The sequence below is a fragment of the Gnatocerus cornutus genome, chromosome 3 (genome assembly GCF_029298725.1).
Source record: "Gnatocerus cornutus isolate USDA-ARS CGAHR chromosome 3, icGnaCorn1.1, whole genome shotgun sequence".
Classification (NCBI taxonomy): domain Eukaryota; kingdom Metazoa; phylum Arthropoda; class Insecta; order Coleoptera; family Tenebrionidae; genus Gnatocerus; species Gnatocerus cornutus.
Genome location: NC_142235.1, coordinates 15,640,821 through 15,662,787, shown reverse-complemented (window position 1 = coordinate 15,662,787; position 21,967 = coordinate 15,640,821). Strand labels below are relative to the sequence as shown.

Here is a 21,967-nt window from a genome sequence, read left to right as displayed (position 1 = left end):
AATAAAGCCGTTAAATGTGTAAAGTCGTTTTATTTCCTCTGAGCTGAATCAGTTAAATTCGTAAGGTAAGAACGTTTTTTTTATTGTCTTTATTTTGCTTTCTTCATTTGGTTTATAATTTAATTTTTTAATTTTTAAAATGTGTCAATCAATGAAAAATATGTCAATTGAGTATTTTGACTGAAAGTTTTTCCTTATTTTTATCTACTGATTTCATTTCTTAAAACGGGATAGAAATTCAAATTTCGCCTTACTGTACTTTTTATTTTTAAATATTTCTCAGTTCGTAAATACGCCAAATTGATCGGCAAAATTGTCAGTTTTTACTATTTTTTTTGGTATATTTTATTTCTCGCAATTTTAAAGTTAAATATTTTTTTTTTTTTGGTTAAAGAGACTGGTAATGTTTGGTAATATTTTCGTTAATTTGTCCGCAACTGTTAACGCCAAAGTAATAAAATGTCAAATAATAGATTTCAATTTAATTTTTCAATTTTTGTCAGTTTGTAAATACGGTAAATTCATCTTTAAAATTAACAGTTTTTTCTAACTTTCTTTTCAATATTTCATTTTTCGGGATTTTAAAGTCATGGACATAGTAATTTTTTTTTTATAAATAAAACTGCAAAATTTGCTGTTTTTTTAAATTTTTCTATTAATTTTTTTGCAATTATCACGACATCATAAATCCGGCAAATTTATCGCTAAAATTTACAGTATTTACACTTGTTTTTGCTTAAAAATTTTATTCCCAACAACGCCAAATAGTATGTCAAATAAAAAAAAAATGTAAATGAGAATGTCAATTTGCTGTGTTTCATAACTTTTCTCTTAATTTTGCGATGTTTGTCACTCCTAAATTTGGCAAATTTACTGCTGAAATTGACAGTATTTATTCAATTTTATCTGCTGATTTGATGAAGACTGGCAATTTGCCGTTTGTCGTAACTCTCCATAAATTTTTCAATATTTGTTAATTTATTATTTGTTAATTGACAGTTTTTACTATTGTTTGTATAATTTATTTCTCGAAATTTTAAATTCACAGAAAATTAAACAAAATTTTTGTAAATGTGACTGCCGATTGGTGTTGTCTATAATTTTTCTTTTATTTTTTTTCGCAATTGTTAGTTAATAAATACGACAAATTGACTGTATTTACTTAGTTTTGTCTGCTAAAATCATTCTAGACAATGCCAAAGTCATAAAATGTCAAAGCAAGACAAATTGTAAATAACTCTGCCAATTTGCTGTTTTTCATAATTTTTCTATCAACTATGCGATATTTATCAATCTAAAAATTCGACAAATTTACTGTTCAAATTGACAGTATTTAATCATTTTTATCTGCTGATATAATTTAGACGAAGCCAAAGACTTAGAAAATCAAATATTTAAATTGTAAATAAGACTGCCAATTTGCTGTTTGCCAAAACTTTTCTTTTAATTTTCGTCAGTTCGTCAATGCAGATTGATAGTCAAAATTAGAAGTTTTTACTAATTTTTTTTACATATTTTATTTTTTGCAATTTTAAAATGATAAAAAGTCAAATATTTTTTTTTGTAAATGGAAACGTCAATTTATTGTTATCTGTAATTTTTCTATTAATGTAAATACGGCAAATTTACCCCTAAAATTGACAGTTTTTACTTATTTTCGTCTCCCTATATTTTAGTCTTGACGATCGCCAAAGTCATAGAATGTTAAGTGAAAAGAAACTGTAAATAAGACTGTAAATTTCAAAGTCATAAAAAGTCATACAAAAAATTTTTGTTTGCCGTAATTTTCTTTTAAATTTTCAAAATTTGTCATTTCGTAAATACTTGCTACAAATTGATCGGCAAAATTGACAGTAAGTTACTAATTTACTTTTGCATATTTCATTTTTTACAATTTCAAAGTCAAAAAAGTCAAATAATTTTTTTTTGTAAATGGGACTGTCCATTTTACTGTTTTTTTTTTGTTTTTTTATATTAATTTTTCAGCAGTTGTCAGTTCATACATCTAGCAAATTTACCGCTGAAATTGACAGTATTTACTTATTTTTACTGACGCTAAACTCATAAAAAGTCAAATAAAAAAATATGTAATTTTATTAGTTAATTTCCGAAATCTTCCAACAATTTTTCTTACTATTTGATTTCGTAATTATTGTCAAATTATTTTTTTTATCAGAATGAAACGCAGCGAAGCAAAGAACCGTGAGAATGAACGTAACAAAATCACAGAGTTGGTTCCAAAGAACCAACCAACTACCATCGAAACCGACGAAGGAACCATCACCAAATTCCTCGCCGGTAACCCATACGACAAAAAAGATTTCGAAAAAAATGTCAAACCACTTTTTGAAAAATACAAGCACGATTACGACGAACAGTTTGTTCTAGTTGACAACATCATAGAATTCGAAGACAGTTTCCAAAATGTGACTGTTAAGCCAGGCAAACCAATTTTCGTTGTTTTTGCCAAAGAAAAATACCAGTGGATTCTAATTTGTGTTATTCATGACGAAGACGAAAAAAGAAATGTCATTTTGTTTAAAGATCCGTGTGGAGATTTAGTCAGCGCGGCACTTCAGAAGAAACTGCAAGCGAAATTTCCAAAATGTAAATTTATCGCGCAGTCTAAGAATGATCAGAAAGTGGACGACACAAAGTGTTATGGACCTCTGACTTTGAGAAACTTAGACATTTTGCTCGAGTTCTTAAACAAGAAAAGTGAGTTATCAAAGTTTGACTCTATCGAGTTTGCCAAAGCGAAAGATTTGAAGACGGGGAAGTTTGAGAAAGTAGTTTCTTTAGCGACTGAAATCAGCGAAAACGAAGAATATGTGGGAGCTTTGAAGAACTTCATTGATAAGCTTCCTTTAGATTTGGGTCGTGGAGTACTAGACTACCAAATAATTCTAAAGGAAGAACTGGAAAAAGATGAAGAACACATGGACGCTGATCGCATAAAAAAAGCAAGAGAACAACACATGAAAGAAGAAGACATTAAAAAGATGAAAGGAGACTACAAATTAAATTCAAACACGAAGGATGAACACATCGTGGGCTATCAACTCGATATTGAGACAAAATTTCCGGGCGAAATGAAGAAGCTGTCTGATATTTTTCAAGTCTTTGATGATTTGAAGAATGATAAAGAGATGTCAGCTGCTGTAAAACAAGTCAGTGCCATTTTGAAGATAGACTACAAGAAACTTGATGAGTTGTACAAGTACAAATTTTCAATGCAAAAAACGGATGAAACCGAAAATTTAACATCTGAAGATATTAATGAAATCATGAAAAACATTCCAGATCAGCAGTCTCTACGATATGACGACTGCACACCGTTGAAACAACTCTTGAAGGAAATGATTCTTGGGATGGATGAAGACGATTCTTCACCCGCTGGGGACTCAGCAGAAGATCTTCGAAAAATTGAAGAAAAGTACCACATTGTCAAGGAAAAGTACGACAAGTGGAAGAACACCGATATTAGTGGTGTTAATGATTGGGCAAAAAAAATGAAAGATCACTTAGGTACCACCGATGATGATGTCTGCGAAGCTCTAGCGGTGATGGACAGAGCCCTCAACTTACTATCAGGAAGTCATCGTCTTCGAGACACCCAAATTCTGGCCGTCCTCGTATTCTTCCATGGTCAAACCAACCAAGGGCGTCTCTGTCAAATCAAGACTGGAGAAGGCAAAACTGTTATCGTCTCTCTTCTTGCTGTCATCAGAGTTCTTCAGGGATTTACCGTGGACGTCATTACCAGCAACCCTCTTTTAGCAGTGGATGGAGTGAAAGAAACCAAAACATTTTACTCAGTTTTTGGGCTAACGGTCTCGACAAACAACCCTTCAGACTCCAAGATTGGATACTTAGCTGATGTATTGTATGGTACCATCAGCAATTTTCAGTTTGATTATCTCAAGGATACTTTCGAAGGTTTCAATATAAGAAGAAACCGGCGGTTTGGTCAAGTCATTCTTGATGAAGTTGACAGCATGTTGGTGGATAATGGAGGTCATATTGCGAAGTTGGCGGCGCCGTACCCTGGAATGGAGTGCTTAAGATATATCTACATCAAAATCTGGCAAGAACTGTACAAAGCTGAAGAGAGTTTTGCTCAAGAAGGTCAAGACAAAGTTAAAGAAATTCTTAGCAAGTACCAAGGAGACGAAGCAAGAGAAGAGTACTCAAAGTTTATCAAAGATCGCATTGACAACGAGAGAAAGATCATAAAAGAGAAAATCAAAGCTGCTGATCCTACCAACATACCACTGGTACCAGCTCACTTAAAAGACTACGTTAAGACCAAGTTAGATATTTGGTTGAAGAACGCTCTCTATGCCAAGTACCACTGCCACGAACACCAACAGTACCGGATTTTAACAAATGATAGTGGAGAAAGAGTCATCGCTCCTGTGGACTACCTAAACACCGGAGTCACTATGAAGAACACCATCTGGTCCAATGGTCTCCATCAATTCGTGCAGCTCAAGCACAACATCTATCTAACTTTCGAAAGTTTGACCAGCAGCTTCATTTCTAACATTGGCTACATCAAAAACTACTTACACAAAAATATCTGCGGCCTGACTGGTACTTTGGGTTCTCGCGCCGAGCAGGAACTCCTCTCCAGCATCTACACCATCACCTACGCAAAGATACCAACCTACAAAACAAAGAAATTTGCGGAACTCCCTGGCATTGTCGTTCCAGACGATTCATGGTCAACACAATTGACATTGGAAGCGCTCTGCATGGTGGACCAACAGAGAGCAGTTTTGGTCATCTTGGAAACCGAGCACGACCTTCTCACCATCAAACGCAAGCTTGACCTTCTTAAAGACGATGATGTTAGAATCCGAACTTTCGCCCACGAAGAAAATGCTAAAGAAACCAATAAGAAAGTGAATATTGGAGACATCATTCTTGCCACCAACATCGCGGGGCGTGGTACCAACTTCCGTACCGAAAAAACCCTAGAAGAAAAAGGCGGTCTTCACGTGTGCGTTGGGTTTCTTCCTTGTAATCTCCGTGTCGAAGGACAAGCTTTTGGGAGAACATCACGTCAAGGTAATAACGGCACAGCTCAACTCATCATCCGTCAGAGTGAAGTGGAAGAACTGGAACTAAAAGAATCACAACCTGACTTCGTACAGATCAAAAAGAAGAGAGATCTTCTAGAACGCGACCGATTGAAGCAAATCAACGATGTTTTGGTCAAAGAACTCGACTTCAAAGACGAACTCTTCAAGGAGTTTTCGCAGTTGTACAAATTCCTGAAGAATAAGCATATCGGCAAAGAAAGTTTCAGTTATGTCCTACAGGATCTTAAGGAGTATTGGGCGTTTTGGTTAGAGAAAAACAACTTCAAGGTTCCAAACATCAACAATTCTTCTCCTTCCCAAGCTTTCCACAACTTTAAAAACGATGATATCACCAAGAAAATCCTCAATGGAGTTATTAGTCACAATCCATTCTACGGAGTGATGCTTGGCGATTATTACCTAGAGGTTGAAGATCGAGAAAAAGCTTCGGTGGTCTTGCAACATACACTTGAAATGGGTGGTACCGAAAACCAAGAACTCTTAGCCGGACTCCACGTGAAACTCTTCGAGCTCGCCATCCAAAACGGACATCAACTGCGGGAGAGGTTTAAGAAAGCAGTTGCAAATATCTTTTTTATTTCCGTTGACAAAGACAACCGTTATAAAGAAAATGCGCAGCGTCATCTAGAAGCTGCGGGTAAAGCAATTGACAAAGAACTCGACCTCTTCAAGACGTATTTCGATGAAACTAAAGAACAAGAACCTATGGAGGATTTTGCCCGGATTATGATACCCAGTGAAGACGAGAATATTCTACTAAAGCACATGATGTCTCGGAGGTTCTTCTTGATGGCTCACCGCGAAAATATCAACCATCTGTTGACAGAAGTAAAAGAGTTTGATGGAGTGGACCTCAATGGTAAAACACCAACAAGCTTAGACTACTTCAACAAACTTAACGGCGGTGGATCAGAATTGAAGAATTTGACCGACTGTGAAATCACAGAATTGCACTCCATAGGAATGGACGCTCTGTACGCTCTTAAAGAAGTCCACGACGTTCCAGATGTACTCATTCATATAGCCCAAGGACAAATCATAGGAGGCATTGCAGCGCTGTGCGTCGGTTTAGCATTTTTTCCGATTTTTCCCTTAATGAGCAGCATTGCAGGGACTCTCATCTCTGAAGGCATTATTGACATAGTCATGGAAATTTTGACTCAAGGAGGAGCGGAGTTCGACGCCAAAGACTACATGAAAGGAAAGTTTGTTTCTTATGGAATGAGTCTTCTAACTTTCGGCCTTGGTGCCGTCACTCAATCGGTGAAACTCTTGACCAAAGCTGTTAGCTTCTGCCGAAAATTGTCAACATGGTTGCGAAAATGCAAATACTTGAAAACCTTATGCGGAAAACTTGCCAATGTTGTCGACAAAATTGGCAACAAGCTGGAAAAACTTTTGGCCGTAGCCAAATTCAACAAACTAAATGCTGCTCAACAAGTCAAAGAAATGAAAAATTTACAAAAAGCGGGAAATGCAGAAATGTTTGAGAAACTTGGAGGAATCAAAAAACTTAACGAGCTCAACAAACTGCAGAACTTGAGCAAATCACAAATCGCACTAAAAATGACAGGAACCTTCGCCAAAGAAAATGGAAAACGAATCGGAAAATCGCTCGTAGAAGAACTCGTCATTAAACCAATTACTGAGCAAATCATCAAAGGTCTAACTGAAGAACTCATCAATCTCTTCAAAAACCGCCTCAAGTCTTCCATTCAAAGCAACCCCAAAGTGATGGAAAAACTCCGAACTACCCCCACGGATCAAGTCAACGAAACTGTTGAGAACTTCTTGCAAACCAACGAAATCGTTGACCTCGCTTTTGCAATTGGAAAAGAAGTTGTGGGAGCCTTCGACAATGCGGCTATTGACATTCTTACTTCTGGTACAAGTATTATGAAGAATATGACAGAACTTGCGCGTCTTTGCACTTGCTGCACGTCGTACTTGGAAAATCACCTTCCTGGTGGTACCGCTGAGAACAACATGGATGAAGTGGTTGAAAATGTGAGCTCAGATATCGCCGAGAAGATGTTTGTTTTGTGTTCTGACTCAATCAATGAAGGAAAAAAGTATGCCAAAATTGGTCTGAGAAAAATAAAGGATTTAGCTTCTGGAAAACATGCCATTAAGACACCAGGCAAGAAACATAAGATAACCGGAGAAAAAGTAAAAAATGCGGCGAAAAAAATTGCAAAAAAAGTGGCACCTCTTTTGATACAGAGACTTCTGAAAGATGCTATAAAGCAGATCAAGAAACTCTTCCAAGAGGAACTTGCCAAAGCTCTTCGAAATAACGTGGAGGTGTCGATGAAACTACAGAAGACTCCCGAAGAGGACATCGATGACTCTATTGATACCTTTTTGGAAGGCAATAGGGTGTTGACAATAGCCCGAGATGTCGAAACCAGAGTCTGTAAAGCTGTCAAACACGACGTCGCTGATCTTCTTCTGGCTACTTCAAACATAATCATGGATTCTGTGGATGTAGTCAGTTTGTGCGCCAATTTTACTTCGTTCTTAGAAGAAAAGCTTCCTGGGGGTACCAGTCAAAACAACGTTGATAAAATGATTGACAACATCACAACAAAACTCGCTGACAAAATATTTAACTTATTGGGCAGTATTGGTCAAAATGGTGTCACTTTCAAAAAGACAATGGACAACTTATCCAAACGAGACATCAGAAAAATGTTGAATACGAAAAGTTTTGTCTCCACTGTCTTCAACAAGGAAAATTTAACACAATTTGGAAAATCATTGATCGAAGAAGAAGTATATCAACCTTTCATTGATGAGTTTATCAGAAAAACTGTTGAAGGATTCAAAGAGGAGCTCCAACATGATCTTTCAGAAAATGTCAACGTGGTACTAAAGATTCAAACAACTCCAGTTAAGACCATCAATTCTTCTGTTCAACAGTTTGTTAGTGGTAACGAGATCTTGAACTTAGTTGAATCAATCGGAACTAAACTTTTTGAAGATTCCAAGAGCGACATCAGTAAAGTCCTTCTAGGATCTTACACCATTGTTAGAAAATCGGTTGATTTTGACCAGTGCAAACAGAAGTTTATTTCATTCCTAGGCGCAAATCTGGCTGGTGGAGACTGTAACAATAACACCGAAAAAATAATTAAAGAGGTTTCATCAATCATTTCTGAGGTAGTGTCTTCTTATTTGTGCGCAATAGTGAAAGGAAGCAAAGATCTCGTCGACGTTGGAAAGAAGATCAAACTCGAACATCTCACGGCTATTAGCTTTGATAAAGAGTCTCTCCAAGACTTTGGAAGAAAGATTTCTCCAGTTCTGCAAGAAGAGTTTGTCAATCAGACGTCAAAGCTATTCTCCGAGCTAAAGAACAACGATGAAGTGAACAAGCTCTTGAAGGAACGTTTTGAGAGTGTTTTGGATAATATCCTACCTTTCTACCAAGATGAAGAAGTAGAGAATTTTGCTTCAGAGTCCGCTCTTCATGAAGATCACCAAGAAATGGAAGCTGTGACTATTATAAAAAAAGCAACAAAAAGAAAACTCTCGGTGCCAGTTCCTGAATGTGCTGAAGAGAAGTTTTTTGAAATTGTTAATAAAGATACTACTTCTATGGTCAAGAAAATTAAACCTATTCTAGAGGCAATAGCTCCCGATCTGGATGCAGAACTTCAAACGATAATTTCAAGCTCCATTGACCAGGAAAATTTAGAAAAAACTTTAAGTTCGCAACTACAAATTAGCCCGAGTCAAGTCAAAGAAGTCCTAAAAAAATTGTTACCAGTTTTAACCCAAGAAGTCTCCATAAAAGTTGTTCAAGCAGTGACGTCAAACCCAATGGTAGCCCCACTTATGACAACTTTGACCGACATCAAGCCTATGGTACAAATTGTGGTACCACTGTACACCAAAGAACTGTCTTCGCAAGTTTCTCTCTTGATTTCCAATGAAAGTTTAAAAACTCTATTGAGTACTCAATTGGGTACTACTGTAGAAAAAATCGAACCAGTGTTGAAGACCGTCCTTCCGTTGCTCGGGGAAGAAATCTCCAAAAAATCTTCACATGTTGCGGCTCGGACTGATCTAATAGCAACCTTAGGCAAGCAAGGCGATCTGTGCAAGGCCCGGAATGTGATCGAACTTGTGACTCCTTTTATCATTGAACACGTTTCCAAGTTTGTTTCTCAACTTGAAGAAAAAGCTCCAATCATCTCTGAAGAAGTGACCAAAGCAGCTTTAGAATGTGCAAAAAATGAAAAATTGCTTTCTGGTTTTTCTTTGAGTACTATCAAGCCATTGATGGAGGTTGCTACACCAATTGTAACCACGAAGTTGTCTTCTCAGATTCAGAGCTTGTTGCTTCACCTAACTACAGATGACTCCATAGAAGAATTTTTAAGTTCTGATCTTGACATGTCTGTGTTTGAGGTACAAGCGGTACTAAAAGCTCTTCTTCCGATTTTGAACAAGAAAATTGCTGTGGAGATGTCCAGGTCAAGTTATCGTTTAAGGTACTCCACAGATTTGAGACAGATCCAAAGAGAGTACCACGTTAAAGAAGTACTACAAGCATTGTCACCTCCTTTGATAGAAGAATCGTCGCAAGTTCTTGGATTATTGACCATACTGGCCGAAAATAAACAAGTGGAAGAAATGGTAAATTCTCATCTAAGTATCCCTGTTGACAACATCGCCATAACAAAAATTGTAGCTCTTTTGAAATCAGAACTTGAAGACCAATTACCGAATTTGGTCTCTCAAGTTGTGTCTAACGAAAATTTACTGAATTTGTTAGAAACTCAACTGACGTCTTTGGCTGAGATGATGATGCCCACTCTAAATGAGGTTCTTTCGGTTGTAACCAAAGGAATTTTGACTAACCTTGGTACGACTTCGAACGTTGACAAAGCAATGCAAGAAAAAATCAACAAAGAGTTGTCAGAGTGGGTCATAAACTTCCCTTCTGAATTGAAGAGAGTCTTTTGTGTCCAACTTCGAGGGTGCAACGAGATTGAAGCTCTCGCTTCTTTATTAAGAGAAGAAAGTAACAAAAGTACCTCTCTAGTTCTTGCTAACGAAGCAGTACAGAAAATTTACCACTCCCAACTTGGAACACCCCTCGACAAAGCAGATGTAAACAAAATAGTACCTATTTTGAACCAAGAGCTGTTTAAACAATTTCCACGGTCTGCCACTAAATTGCTTTCAAACGACAACTTGCGCGTCATCCTGGGATCTGAATTTGGTACCACCAAACCGGCCGTGAACATCGTATCTGAAGACGTTACATCAAAAGTATCTTCATCTCTTCTTCAGCTATTCTCATCTGAAGAATTTCAGAAAAAGTTGCCCGCTATTGAGAAGAAAACAGAACTGGTGAAGACAGTTGGTCAAGTTTTGATGATAGACCTTATCAAGCAGCTTCCCAAAACAGTTTCTCAGCTCATTCTTAAACAAGTGAGCAATTTAGATAACGTGGTAATAAAGACAATCTCACCACTTCTCAAAGAGGAGATTTTGGCACAAGTTGACAAAACTGTTGACAATTTTATTGAGGACGACGAAAATATACACGATTGGTTGTGTTCAAAACTTGGAACTCCTTTAGACGATGCGATTTCTTTAATGGATGAGCTTTCTTCAACGGTGGTAGAAGAGGTTACCGCAACGTTCTTGCAATCTGTGTGTCAACAGATCACCTGTGAGGATTTAAAAAAGGTTTTGGTTTTGGAAGCTCCAAACTTGGTGGAAAAAGTCATCGTGCCTCTATTAAGTCAAAATTTGGTACATCTTTCTTTGAGCGAAGAACTGTTAAGTGAAAAACTTAACTCAAATAAGGAGCTGTGTTTGATTTTAACCCCCAACTTTGGTACCACTGTGGACAAGATGGTTCCAAAAGCCGAAGACGTACTTCCAGTTGTGAAAAATGTTGTCACGGAAATGAAGAAGGACTTAGACTTTGATAAATTTTTCTCTTCGGTTGACCTTCAGCAGTTGCTTGATAACCAAATAGTGTCATGGATTTTAACTGCCCTAAGCTCGAAACAAGATGTTTTAAAATTGTTGAATGTCCAACAATTGGTAGATTTTGGACTACTTTATCTTCCGGAAAAAATAGCAAAGAAATTTATGGAAGCGGCAGAAGCGTTAAACTGTACGAAAGAAGCGTATGAAATGTTGGAGTTGCCGATGGATGCGTCTTTGAGTGACATCAAACTGCAATACAGGAAGGTGGTTCTTGAGTTGGACCCGAAGAGCGACCCAGAAGACCAAGAACTTGAGTATAGATATAATCGACTAGTTAAAGCGTATAAGGATATTGTAAAGAGTTTTGATAATTAATTAGATTGCTTGTTTGTATTTTATTTCAATAAAAGTTTATTCTTGGGTGTATACCAGTCTCTGGTTCTTCATATACCAAAAATTCGTAAGTGGATGATGTTACTTCATGACCATTTCTAGAATAATAAGCCACGCGCGGTGTTCCTTGCCAAGACACAAGAAGCATTTTTCCAATACGATGTTCACCATTAACTTCCACCCTTGCAACCATAAAGTCTCCCCATTTGACATTGTAGCCACCAAACACAATCTTTTTCCCTCTTACATCGTTTGCAACGGTACGATCACTTGATGGAATCCATTTGAAACGGTCTTGGTCACCACAGAGAATCTACTAGAAACAAGAAGTTAAGCGGAATTTAAAAAAAAAACAGAACAGTACTTTAATATATTTGGTGTGAGGGTGAGGTCCTGCACTTAACGCGTAAACAGTTGTGGCATTTTCGTTTATTTGGACTGGGATTAATCCACCGACACTATAGTGCTCGTACACTTGGCCCACATAGAGTTTGTTACCGTTTCTGTTAGTACCAGCGACGAAGGCATCGGAAGGAGAAGTACCATGGTACTCTCGCCAATAATAACCTGAAATTCTTATTCTTCTAGTCTTCACGAATATTGTTATGATCTAACAACTTACTGAGATCTTCACAACGCCCTATGGTGAAAAGAGTGAAAAAAAGTGTAAAAAGTACCATTGCACTGGAAATGGTGTCTTCCGACTAGATAGTTCGCTTAGTCTGGGGGACTTATAAATAAATTAGCAAACGATGGGTTTTTCTTATGATATTTATAGATTTTAATCTTTAGGTTCATTGTAGAAGTTGTTTTTCAGTGGTTGTGTAATCATGGATTATGGTCCGTATAACTGCAAGTTCTCCTTCGTGTAATTCGCTCTTGGGTTTGCTCCGAACAATATTTTTTCTGGGTGAGGTAAACGCAGTAGAAGTTCCAGCAGATATATTTGCAGTTTCTTTTTGGATAGAACGATAACTTCGGTCGCTAATTCCAGTAGCTGCTAATACACGAGCTTTGTAATTGGCAAGAGGAATAGTGACTGAGCCATTTTCTGCTTCTTCTTTCATGAACTTCATGACTCTGGCTATCAATTCGCGTGCTTGACTGTGCAGCACTTTGCCTTTCACACCAATTTTTTGGTCGGAATTCGGCATCTTGTTCTAGCTCTATAATCAAAATTTGTCAAATTTTTTTTCAAAATGAAATGTTTAGAAATACTGACCCTAATATACAACAAACGAAAGGTGTAGCTCTGAAAAGAACTGATTTTAAAAAGCGATTTAAAACACAGAGTATAAACACAACAAACAAATCAAGAAAACAAAAGCACAACGACACGACGACTAACAAACAAACAGAAAAATGGCCGATTTCGAATGCACGCCAATGACCATGCCACTTCACCCCCATTTCAAACATGAACTCGTCCGGACTATATTTCGCCTTCTGCGCATCTTTATTGGTGTGTACATCTGAAAGTATTCGTACTCTACATATCAGTGAGGTCATGGAAACATTGCAAAAAAACGAGGTAAGTTTTCATTTCCTAGTATTTTTTCCCAGAATAATGCGGAACGACTTTTTTTTTCTACGGCAGTATTTAAAATGTCGTTTTAAGTCGCCATCTTAGTGATGCTAAGTGCCATTTTAAATACATCGCGTCAGCGTGACTAAAGTGGCGCTTTAGTCATGGGCTGAAGTTAGCGCCGTCATTTTAGTACGGGTTGAAGTTAGCTACAGATAAAATTGACAGTTGTGGTTTCGGTGGTTTTGAATAAGTTTTTGACATTCAAAATGTAAGATAATAAAATAAATCTTTAATTATAAAAATTTTGTAATTTTAGAGCTCCCATTGCGAAATTGGAAAAGTCACTATTTTTATTTCAGAGTCATAAAGCAGAAGGCTTAAATTTTAGAAATTTTTAAAAATGACACTTTTTATGCATGATTTAATTCGCTAAGAAATCGAAACAACAGTTTTGGACATCTAATTAATGAATGAAATTGATAAATTTTGTTCGAATTGGTTGCTCAGGTGCGTTTTTTATTATAAAAACTTCTTTGATAAAGAGAATGCCAGCCAATCGCACGAATTTTTTTTGGCGTTAATCGGATTTCAATCACATTCGTCATTTTGCTATGAGAAAAAGGTGGAGCTTTTAATATAAATTTTGAAAAAGGGTCCCTTGCTCTAGAAGTTTGTAATTCGGCACGATTAATAAGCATGTTAACAATAGTAATCATGGCAAATTGCGTTTCTGTTACATTGTAGTAACAAAATTTACAATTTTTGACGTCTTTAAAATTTACAATAAAACAGATAGAGCATCAATAATAAATAAAAATTAAAAACAAATCCACAAGACCAAAAAATTTTTCCAAAACGCAGAAAAAACTTAAGTCGGGATAACAATGAGGATTTTGAAAAAAGAAAATAAATATTGTTTTTGTTATACGGCGATCAACACGTCACTTTTTATCTAGTGAGTTCTGTGAACGTATTTCTTGATATCTGCCATTTCCCAACATCTTTCAATTATTTGACGTTTAAACGTCAACTTCAGACACACGTTTGCAAGATGCTAGCCAACTAGATAAACAATTCAATTGATCACTCTGTATATTATACGATTTATTTTGTGCGATTTGGTAATAATTGCGCAAGCAGCTTGTCTACACTTTTAATAATTTCTTCTTGATGTAACATCGTCAAATGGTTTCCTCTAATGGTGGTAACGGTAATGGATTTTTCACACAGTTTTGATAACTGGTAATTATGACCATCATCGACCAAAGGAGATTCTGCTTTGATCAAAAATACGTTTGATTTAACCCTCTCGTGTTCAAAACTGTAATTAATTAGTGCCTTAAAACGATGATACAAAGCTACAGCAGCTTTTCTCTCAATTTTTTTTTCTCTTAAGTGTTTTGATATTAGTGATATTGCAAGATCTACTTTCTCTATAAAACTGGAACACTTAAGGAACATGTCCTGGAAGAAAATATTAATGTTTCGATTTAGAACAAGACCAAAAACATACTTTGCGTTCAATGGGTAACCACAAAGATAGAATATTTTGAATTATGGCACTGTCAAAGTCTTCGTCTGGTGGAATAGGATGGTGGACTTTTGCCGCAGTAGCCAGATATGTGGGAGAACCATCAATGAGAATGATTTTTCCAACAAAACCTTTCTTCTCAAAACGGGCAGCTAATTCTAGAGTGACGATGGAGCCAAAAGAGTAGCCGATAAAAACAAAACCAACACTTTTAGAGATTCTTTTTTCAACGTGCTGCAATTTGCGTTTAGTCTAATTATTACGAAATGTACGGTACTCCACCGGTAAAATATTGGTAACAAGCTCTTGAACTGTCTTCGATTCTCCAAAGTCAACACAATTGTACTGTATTCCCAAAAGACGAACATTTAACTTGTTTAATGTTTCTAGATGCGTGAAAACACCATCAAGTCCCGGAAGCAAAAACGCAATGCTCTCACACTTGTTATTGTTAAGTTCAATAATAGGAAGAGCGCTTGTGCTAAAATCGGGAATATTGTACACGAAAATGTTCTCTTTTGATTTGGGCGCAGTGACTACTTCGTTTTTGTGGGTTTTATCGCCTTCAATTTCGGTCAATCTGAAAGAAATAAAACTAAAATATAAAGTTTTGCTTCAGTTAATACCTTGCAAATGTTAAGCTTCGAATTTCCTTTGGAGTCACATAAATCTCGAAAGAAATTTCTAGCAGTTGTACGATTTCAGTCCCCATCATGGAGTCCATTCCTAATTCCGCTAAAGTTGTATGTGGACTAATTGTCTTCAGGTCTTTAATTCCCAGAACGTTAGCTACAGCTTCAGTTGCACTTATAACACCACCAATTTTACTGTTTTTTTCTGCTACGACCATGCTAGAGACTACGGGGTTGTCTTGGGTTAAGAAACTATCCAACACTTCTAGACAACTTGAGATTTTCTGTTGGAGAGTACCACCGATAACCAACTCTTTGTTTTCTTTTTGCATTTTAGCAACCAAACCGACCTGAGGAAAAACCTTAAAGAAATGACGATAAAAGTAGAATATCTACATCTCCTATTGCCCCCCATTGGATTGCCACAGCTGGAAGACCACTAGCTTTGCGCTTTTCGCACACTCTTTCCATGACGGAATTTGCCATTCCATAGTTGGTTTGACCTGCATTACCGCGACCACAAGACACTGATGAGAACATAACAAAATGCCGGAGTTGAGGGCAAAGTTCTCTTGTCAGTTCGTCTAAAAATAAAGCGACTCGAGCTTTTGGTGCGAACGACAACATAAAAGACTCGGACGTTTGATCTTCGACAAGATTGTCTTTAAGAATGACCGCCAAATTGAAGACGGCGTCCACAGGTCCTAAATCTGCGGCTTTTTTCAATAAGTCTGAACAGCCGACTTTTGTTGTAACGTCTTTGGTTGAGACTCTCACATCAACACCGTACGATTTCCAAAGTCTGGAAAATTGAGTTAGTTGTCGGTGCGGTCGTCAAAGATTTTACCTGATTCTTTGGTTTTGGTACCCATTTTGAACGCCACTTCTTGAAACTAGAACGAGTTTTTTGGCGCCTCTTAAAACTAACCAGTCAGCGAGCTCCAAACCAATTCCTCCGAGACCACCAATAATGATATACGACAAACGGACGTCACAATTAAATCTTCAAATGTTGCAATCATTTTCGGTAGTACAAAATTGGTGCTCACCTTGGTCTAGCATTGAATTTCATCTTCTTGGGGGCAATAATATTTTCTTTTTCCTCGTCTCTGATCTTGACTAAAACTTTCCCAATGTGTTTACCTGTCATCATATATCTAAACGAAGCTTCAATTTCTTCTCTTGAGAAAACCACTCGTGGCAAAGGTTTTACGAAACCTTTTTTAATTCCTTCAGTCATTAGCTTGTACAGTTCACGCTTCTTCTCTTTGTTATTATCAATAACTTTATCCAACATGTTTCCATGGTAGCTCGCTCCTCTCTCCATTAAAAGAAGATTAAGAAATGTTTCATTGGCCAAATCGAATTTGCCGATTTCTAGAAAACATCCGCCTCTCGTCAAACACCTTACCGACGCCTTCAACTTCTCGTCAGCAAGAGAGTTTAATACAAAGTCAACACCTCGACCTTCTGTTTCTGTTTTGATTATTTCTTCAAAAGAAGTGTCCCTCGAGTTACCAATATGACTGTCCAAAATTTGGGGATAGTTCGTCTTGAGATACTCGCGCTTTTCTTGAGTACCAACAGTGACGTAAATGTCGCAATTATAATGAAGACAGACGTTCAAAGTAGCAAGACCAATACCACCAGTGGCCGAGTGGATGAGAATTGAAGATCCTCGTTTAAGCTGACCTACCTAAATTCCGTGGTAAAATAAACGTCATTTAACTCTTGAGTTTACCATAAAAAGAGAATAGAGTACTGTTGAATACACAGCGGGGACTGTGGCTGCTTCTTCCAGACTCCACCAATCTGGAACTGTCCACACACCAGCAGAATCAGCCACGACGTATGAAGAAAAAGTTTTGTTTGCGATCATTCCAGTCACGCGACGACCGCTGGAAGATTATCTTAATTTCGAAGATATTTTGGTAATTGTTACCTTTGATCCCTTCCTGAGAATTCAAGACCAATGGGACACTCCTGGTCAAAGCGAGTGTTGGTGCAAACCTCTACTGAAACACGACCTGAAGCAACCATAATGTCTCTGAAGTTAACAGCAGAATAATAGGTCTAAAATAGTGATTAAGTGATTTGACTGCGTCTTTTGGGTGGGCTACATACTGAGACCAAAACTTTTCCTTTTGGTAGCGGTGTGGTGTCATTTAACTCTCCTTCAAACCATTTAAAACTTGAAATATCCCCTCTGTTGGTAACATTAGCGAAAGAATGTTCGCATTGAACTTCCGGCTTTGCGTCAAGACGCAAATGGCGGTACGTCCCCCAGCTTCCATTCTTGTTCACATTGATCGCCAAGTTGCTTCTTAATTCGTTTCCAATTTCTAAATTTTCGTCCATGATAAAAAAACACTTTACTTTACTTCCATTTTGTTCGCGTCTGAGACAGTTGACCAAACCCAAAGTACCTTCAGGTTGAACATTCTTAGAGAAGACAACCACAGACTCTTCACTCTTGAGGGCACTATTTACTTCCGATAACCACTTAAAGTTACTTGAAGTCACTTCAACAAACTTTGTGGTACTTGAAACTCGTTGACTTTGCCGAAACAAAATCAGTTTCTCCTTATCAGTTGTGTAAGCAGTTACAATTTCGATATCGTTGGTACTATTTGGTACAAACCCTGCATCTTCGCGTGACAGAACGAACCCATTGGTACTCAAAGAAAACATAATGTCTTTCAAGTTGGGACGTTGTAAGAGTTTGGTACCAATAAGCAAAAGTATGTTGCTGTCGCCTGTTAGAATAACGTCGTCGACTTTAACGCCAGGAAACTCATTGATTTCTGATTTAGAAGAGATAGTGAGGTCTGGAACCACCAAGGGAATGTCATCAAGTGCCTCACAAACTAAATGTAAAAGCAAATTGTCATGTTGTGAGAATTTATCGATGATTTCGACGGCCTTAAAATGATTTCCGAATGTATTTTCAAGAATAATTTGTGTGTTAACTCTGACAGCGTCGCGAAGGTTTAGAGTTGAAAAATTAGGGATGAAGACATGTTTTTCTAAAACTGGTTCAAGTCGTGGTTTTTTCTTTGAAATTGATTTGGCTTGGAGTCCACGTATTTCGATTCCTCCAGATCTAGAAGCAGATATAGAGTCAAGTTAATTTGTCTAGAAAAAATTACTTGATGATGTTGGCTTCTTTGTAGACATAGACCGGGATGACCGATTTTTCTAATTGTTCAACCACCTTTAAGTGTTTCTTCGGATTAACACTTATTTTTTTTATAACAACAGGGACGTAGAGTAATCTTGAATCGGTCTGCAGAATGAGCATTTGTAACATGTTGTCCATGAAGGCGCCCCAATTGTTTTTCCACTTGACCAAACCAACAGAACCATCCCCACTGCACTTTTGTATGCCTTTGAACAAATCACTACAAGACAGTAAGAAACAATCTTTGTAGATTAGATCACCTGTAATTGTAACCACGCAAGTATAATTCTCTGTAGACCTCGTCTTGTTCCAACACTTCTCTTGGATCGTCTTGATTGAAAGGAATTGGCTTCAGATCGCACTCTTCTGTCTTCAGATGAACAAACCCATTAACAACCAGCGAATTCTTTTCCACGATTTCAAAGTAACCACTTCCTTTCTGAATTGTCACCAAAAAACGGACAGGATCACTCTTTGGCATCGTCACCGGTCTTAGAAACTTGCAATTAGTGAAGACAACTTGAAGATCTGTAATCATTAAGTGACGATTTTTTGCAAGAGTCTCCCATACTAAACGTAGGTACTCGGTCGCTGGAAAAAGGTTTCGGCCTGAAAGTTTTCGTTTTTAGACGTTTAGTTTTTCCAAAACGTACCATCTATAACGTGTCCAGAAATAAATTTGTTTTCGTCATTCATGTACGAAACACTAAACTCATGCTGCTGGAAATTACTGATCTCGACTTCGTCAGATTTATAAGTGTACCAACTCTTGTTGTGGTTCCATTGTATCAAAGGCGATACCATCGGAGTACCACGACTTACCGGGTACTCAACTTTTGGATACAATTTTTGAAGTTGAGGGGTGTATCCGTTTTCATACAATCTGTAATCTAAAGTGTATTTTCGAAATGATTTTAAGATGCGGGTACCTTCCCAAGATGTCAAGGAACCTCACGGTACCACCATCGACCATCAACAAGTCTTTGCCGTTTAAAACAGAGTCTGAAACGTTGAGAATTATAGAACCTTGAGATAAACTTGCGTCCAAAATTTTGTTATCAAAAGAAAAGTTAAAGTTAGAGTTGAAATCAAGTTCCGCACTTTTAGCAGCTAAAGCAACAGCTTTCTCCAAGTTGATGATGTCGTAGTGGAAAGCAGCCACGAGCTTAGAATAAGAGTCCGCGTAAACAGCTGTTGGAGATACCTTTAAATGTTTGAAAATCTCAACGATCGCGATCTGGACACAAAGAGAACTGAAGAGGTCGTACTGACTCTCAGCTCGATTCTTCAAGGAGTCGCCAAAAGTCAACGCGTTGTTTCTTCCCAAAAGTTTATCAATTCTTTAAAACAGTGTTAGTACCTTGTGGTAAAAATCTAGTACTCACCTCCGAATTGTATCTTTAAAAATTGGGAACTCTGATAGGTACGACCCTAAAACCCTAAAATTGTTGGTAAACTGACCGAAAAAAAGATAGAATGGTGACTGCGTCGAGAAAAACTTTGAAGATCTCTTCATAATTCCGTTTTTAGAAATTACAGTATATCCTCGGTAGAGATGCCCAGAGACATTAATCTTGAAGATTTCGTGTAGAAGTCCAATGTACTCGGCGTCCATTTTGGTACCATTTAAAAGTTTCACCACCGCTTCTTCAGAACGGCCACTTACACAAACCAACCTTGGGAGATCATCCTTGGGAACTCCATCATCGATTTTGGATTTATGATGTCTTTTTAGTATGCTATGCGCGTTGCTACCACCAAATCCAAAGTTGTTAATTCCCATAACAGCATCTTCATCTCTGAGTTTAGTCAACTCGACAACCACTTTCAGTCTTCCTTCGTCAAATCCTTTAATTCCTTTTTTCGCATTTTTGAAATTAAGAGTAGGAGGTATGTATCCTCTGTCCATCGCGATCAAGACTTTGATAAGAGAAGTAAGTCCAGATGATAGTTCCGAATGACCGACGCTTGATTTAACAGTTCCCACAAGAAGCGGTTTGTTTCTTTTTTGCGCTACTGCCGTATCAATTGCTTCAGCTTCTTGAGGATCACCAATTAACGTAGCTGTACCATGGGCCTCAAAGTAACTTAACTCAGAAGGAGACACTCCACTTTCATTGTAAACCTCCGTAATCAAGTTTTTTTGAACTTCAGACGATGGAAATAATATTCCTTGTTCTTTGTAACCATCGCAACTGCTTTTGGTGTGGATAATTTTCGTGTAGATGCGTCTACAATTTTTGTGTTTTTCGAGGAAAACACAACTGACGGCTTCACCTCTCACGTAGCCATTAGCATTTTGATCAAATGGTTTGCAAAAGCCATCACTAGCCAGTACTCCTAAGCTAAAAGAAATTTTATTAATATAGATTTTTAACTTGTGCAAAAGCTACCGGAAGAACTGACGTGTTGAAGCAGGGTACAGAAGTAAACTTCCAGTACCAACTATAGCATTGTCACATTGACCACTTCTTATTGCTTTGAAAGCAGACTCTATCGCAATCAAGGAGCTGTTACAAGCAGTGTCCACACTCAAGGATGGACCTTTCAGTTTTAAATAGTAACTCAATCTGTTTGCCATAAAACATTTGAACTTTCTATAAATTACAGAAATAATATCTCATCTGAGAGCAAATCCAGTTTCTTACCCCACTTTTGCAAGATTTTGTGGTTTAGTACCAGACACTTTTTCAACACTAGATACACTATTGCACACAAACACTCCAGTTTTTGTTCCTTCCAACTCCTTCGGATTAATTCCAGCATCCATAATTGCTTCAATAGCCACTTCCATGAAAATTCGCATCACAGGATGCATATTATCAGCTTCGCGATAATGCATCCCGAAAAATCCTGGATCGTACATGTCAATATCGTAGATTTTTCCAAATCTTTTTGGAATTTCTGGATCGTCCAATTTCCATCGTCTATCATCATCAGTTATCATGTCCTCTTTTTTGAAGAGGTGATCCAAGAACTCGGTAATGTTGTTGGATTCTGGAAGACGTCCTGACATTCCTGAGATGACCACTTCCTCATCGGGTGAACAACGGGACAAGCAATGTCCATATTGGTAACTGAGGTCGTTCATACAATTAGTAGAACACATTTTCTTACATTAAAATTGTACTTCCTCGGAGAGTGATTAAATAGTATGAAAATTTAAATAAATTAAAATAAAGGAAGTACATGTTTTTAAAATGCTAAATAAAAAAACACGTTTGAAAACATATGTGACAAATATACAGTGTCGTTTAATAAATAAAAATAAAGGCGAACAGGAAAAACAGTCGAAAAAAAAGCAACTAGATTATAAAAAAATAGAAAAAACTGGAAGTGAAAAACAACGTTATAAATTTGAACAGTAAAACAGAAACAAAAAAAAAGAAAAAAATAATAATATGATAAGAAAGAGAGCAGTTTTAAGTTGCATATTATTAAAAAAATGTGAAAAAATCTCATTACAAAGAAAAGAGAAAAAAATATTTTAAATTAGTTTTTATAAATAATTAAATGAAAAGATTTATAAATTAATTTGATCACCCGTTAGCTATGTACGTGTTAATAAATGCAATTTTTGCAACATGAATTAATAAACAGACGTTAAACAATGTTGTTTAACCTCTTGACCAATATAAA

The 21,967-nt window shown here is 37.1% G+C and overlaps 3 protein-coding genes across 3 annotated transcripts; 1 reads left to right on the top strand and 2 right to left on the bottom strand.

Annotated features, from left to right (window-relative positions):
• Positions 1-9: 9 nt before the first annotated feature.
• On the top strand, positions 10-11,477 carry LOC148177436 (uncharacterized). Its single transcript, XM_088031858.1, has 2 exons — positions 10-65; positions 2,177-11,477. The coding sequence occupies exon 2, from the start codon at positions 2,178-2,180 to the stop codon at positions 11,436-11,438; it is 9,261 nt and encodes a 3,086-aa protein (XP_087887984.1). The 5' UTR covers positions 10-65; position 2,177; the 3' UTR covers positions 11,439-11,477.
• Positions 11,439-12,254, bottom strand: LOC148177435 (pfs47 receptor-like). The gene is made up of 6 exons (XM_088033339.1): positions 12,208-12,254; positions 12,134-12,140; positions 12,079-12,096; positions 11,821-12,045; positions 11,493-11,769; positions 11,439-11,446 (listed from the first exon to the last, which is right to left on the bottom strand). Exons 1-6 carry the CDS (start codon positions 12,252-12,254, stop codon positions 11,439-11,441), a joined length of 582 nt encoding a protein of 193 aa, XP_087889465.1.
• Positions 12,255-14,088: 1,834 nt separating this feature from the next.
• On the bottom strand, positions 14,089-21,598 carry LOC148177434 (fatty acid synthase-like). Its single transcript, XM_088033338.1, has 17 exons — positions 20,977-21,598; positions 20,722-20,925; positions 19,714-20,673; positions 19,258-19,668; positions 18,982-19,211; positions 18,589-18,937; positions 18,297-18,548; positions 17,272-18,250; positions 17,090-17,220; positions 16,889-17,045; positions 16,197-16,843; positions 15,995-16,150; positions 15,544-15,949; positions 15,142-15,497; positions 14,798-15,095; positions 14,498-14,749; positions 14,089-14,448 (listed from the first exon to the last, which is right to left on the bottom strand). The coding sequence occupies exons 1-17, from the start codon at positions 21,435-21,437 to the stop codon at positions 14,089-14,091; spliced, it is 6,609 nt and encodes a 2,202-aa protein (XP_087889464.1). The 5' UTR covers positions 21,438-21,598.
• Between the last annotated feature and the right edge of the window lie 369 nt (positions 21,599-21,967).

Coding starts and splice junctions, on each gene's coding strand:
- LOC148177435 (XM_088033339.1), bottom strand. CDS start 12,254: ATGAACCTAAAGATTAAAATCTATAAATATCATAAGAAAAACCCATC. Junction 11,770..11,820: donor CTCACACCAAATATATTAAA/GTACTGTTCTGT, acceptor TGTTTCTAGTAG/ATTCTCTGTGGTGACCAAGA.
- LOC148177436 (XM_088031858.1), top strand. CDS start 2,178: ATGAAACGCAGCGAAGCAAAGAACCGTGAGAATGAACGTAACAAAATC.
- LOC148177434 (XM_088033338.1), bottom strand. CDS start 21,437: ATGTGTTCTACTAATTGTATGAACGACCTCAGTTACCAATATGGACAT. Junction 18,938..18,981: donor TTCTGGACACGTTATAGATG/GTACGTTTTGGA, acceptor GAAAACTTTCAG/GCCGAAACCTTTTTCCAGCG. Junction 16,844..16,888: donor TACTCTATTCTCTTTTTATG/GTAAACTCAAGA, acceptor CACGGAATTTAG/GTAGGTCAGCTTAAACGAGG.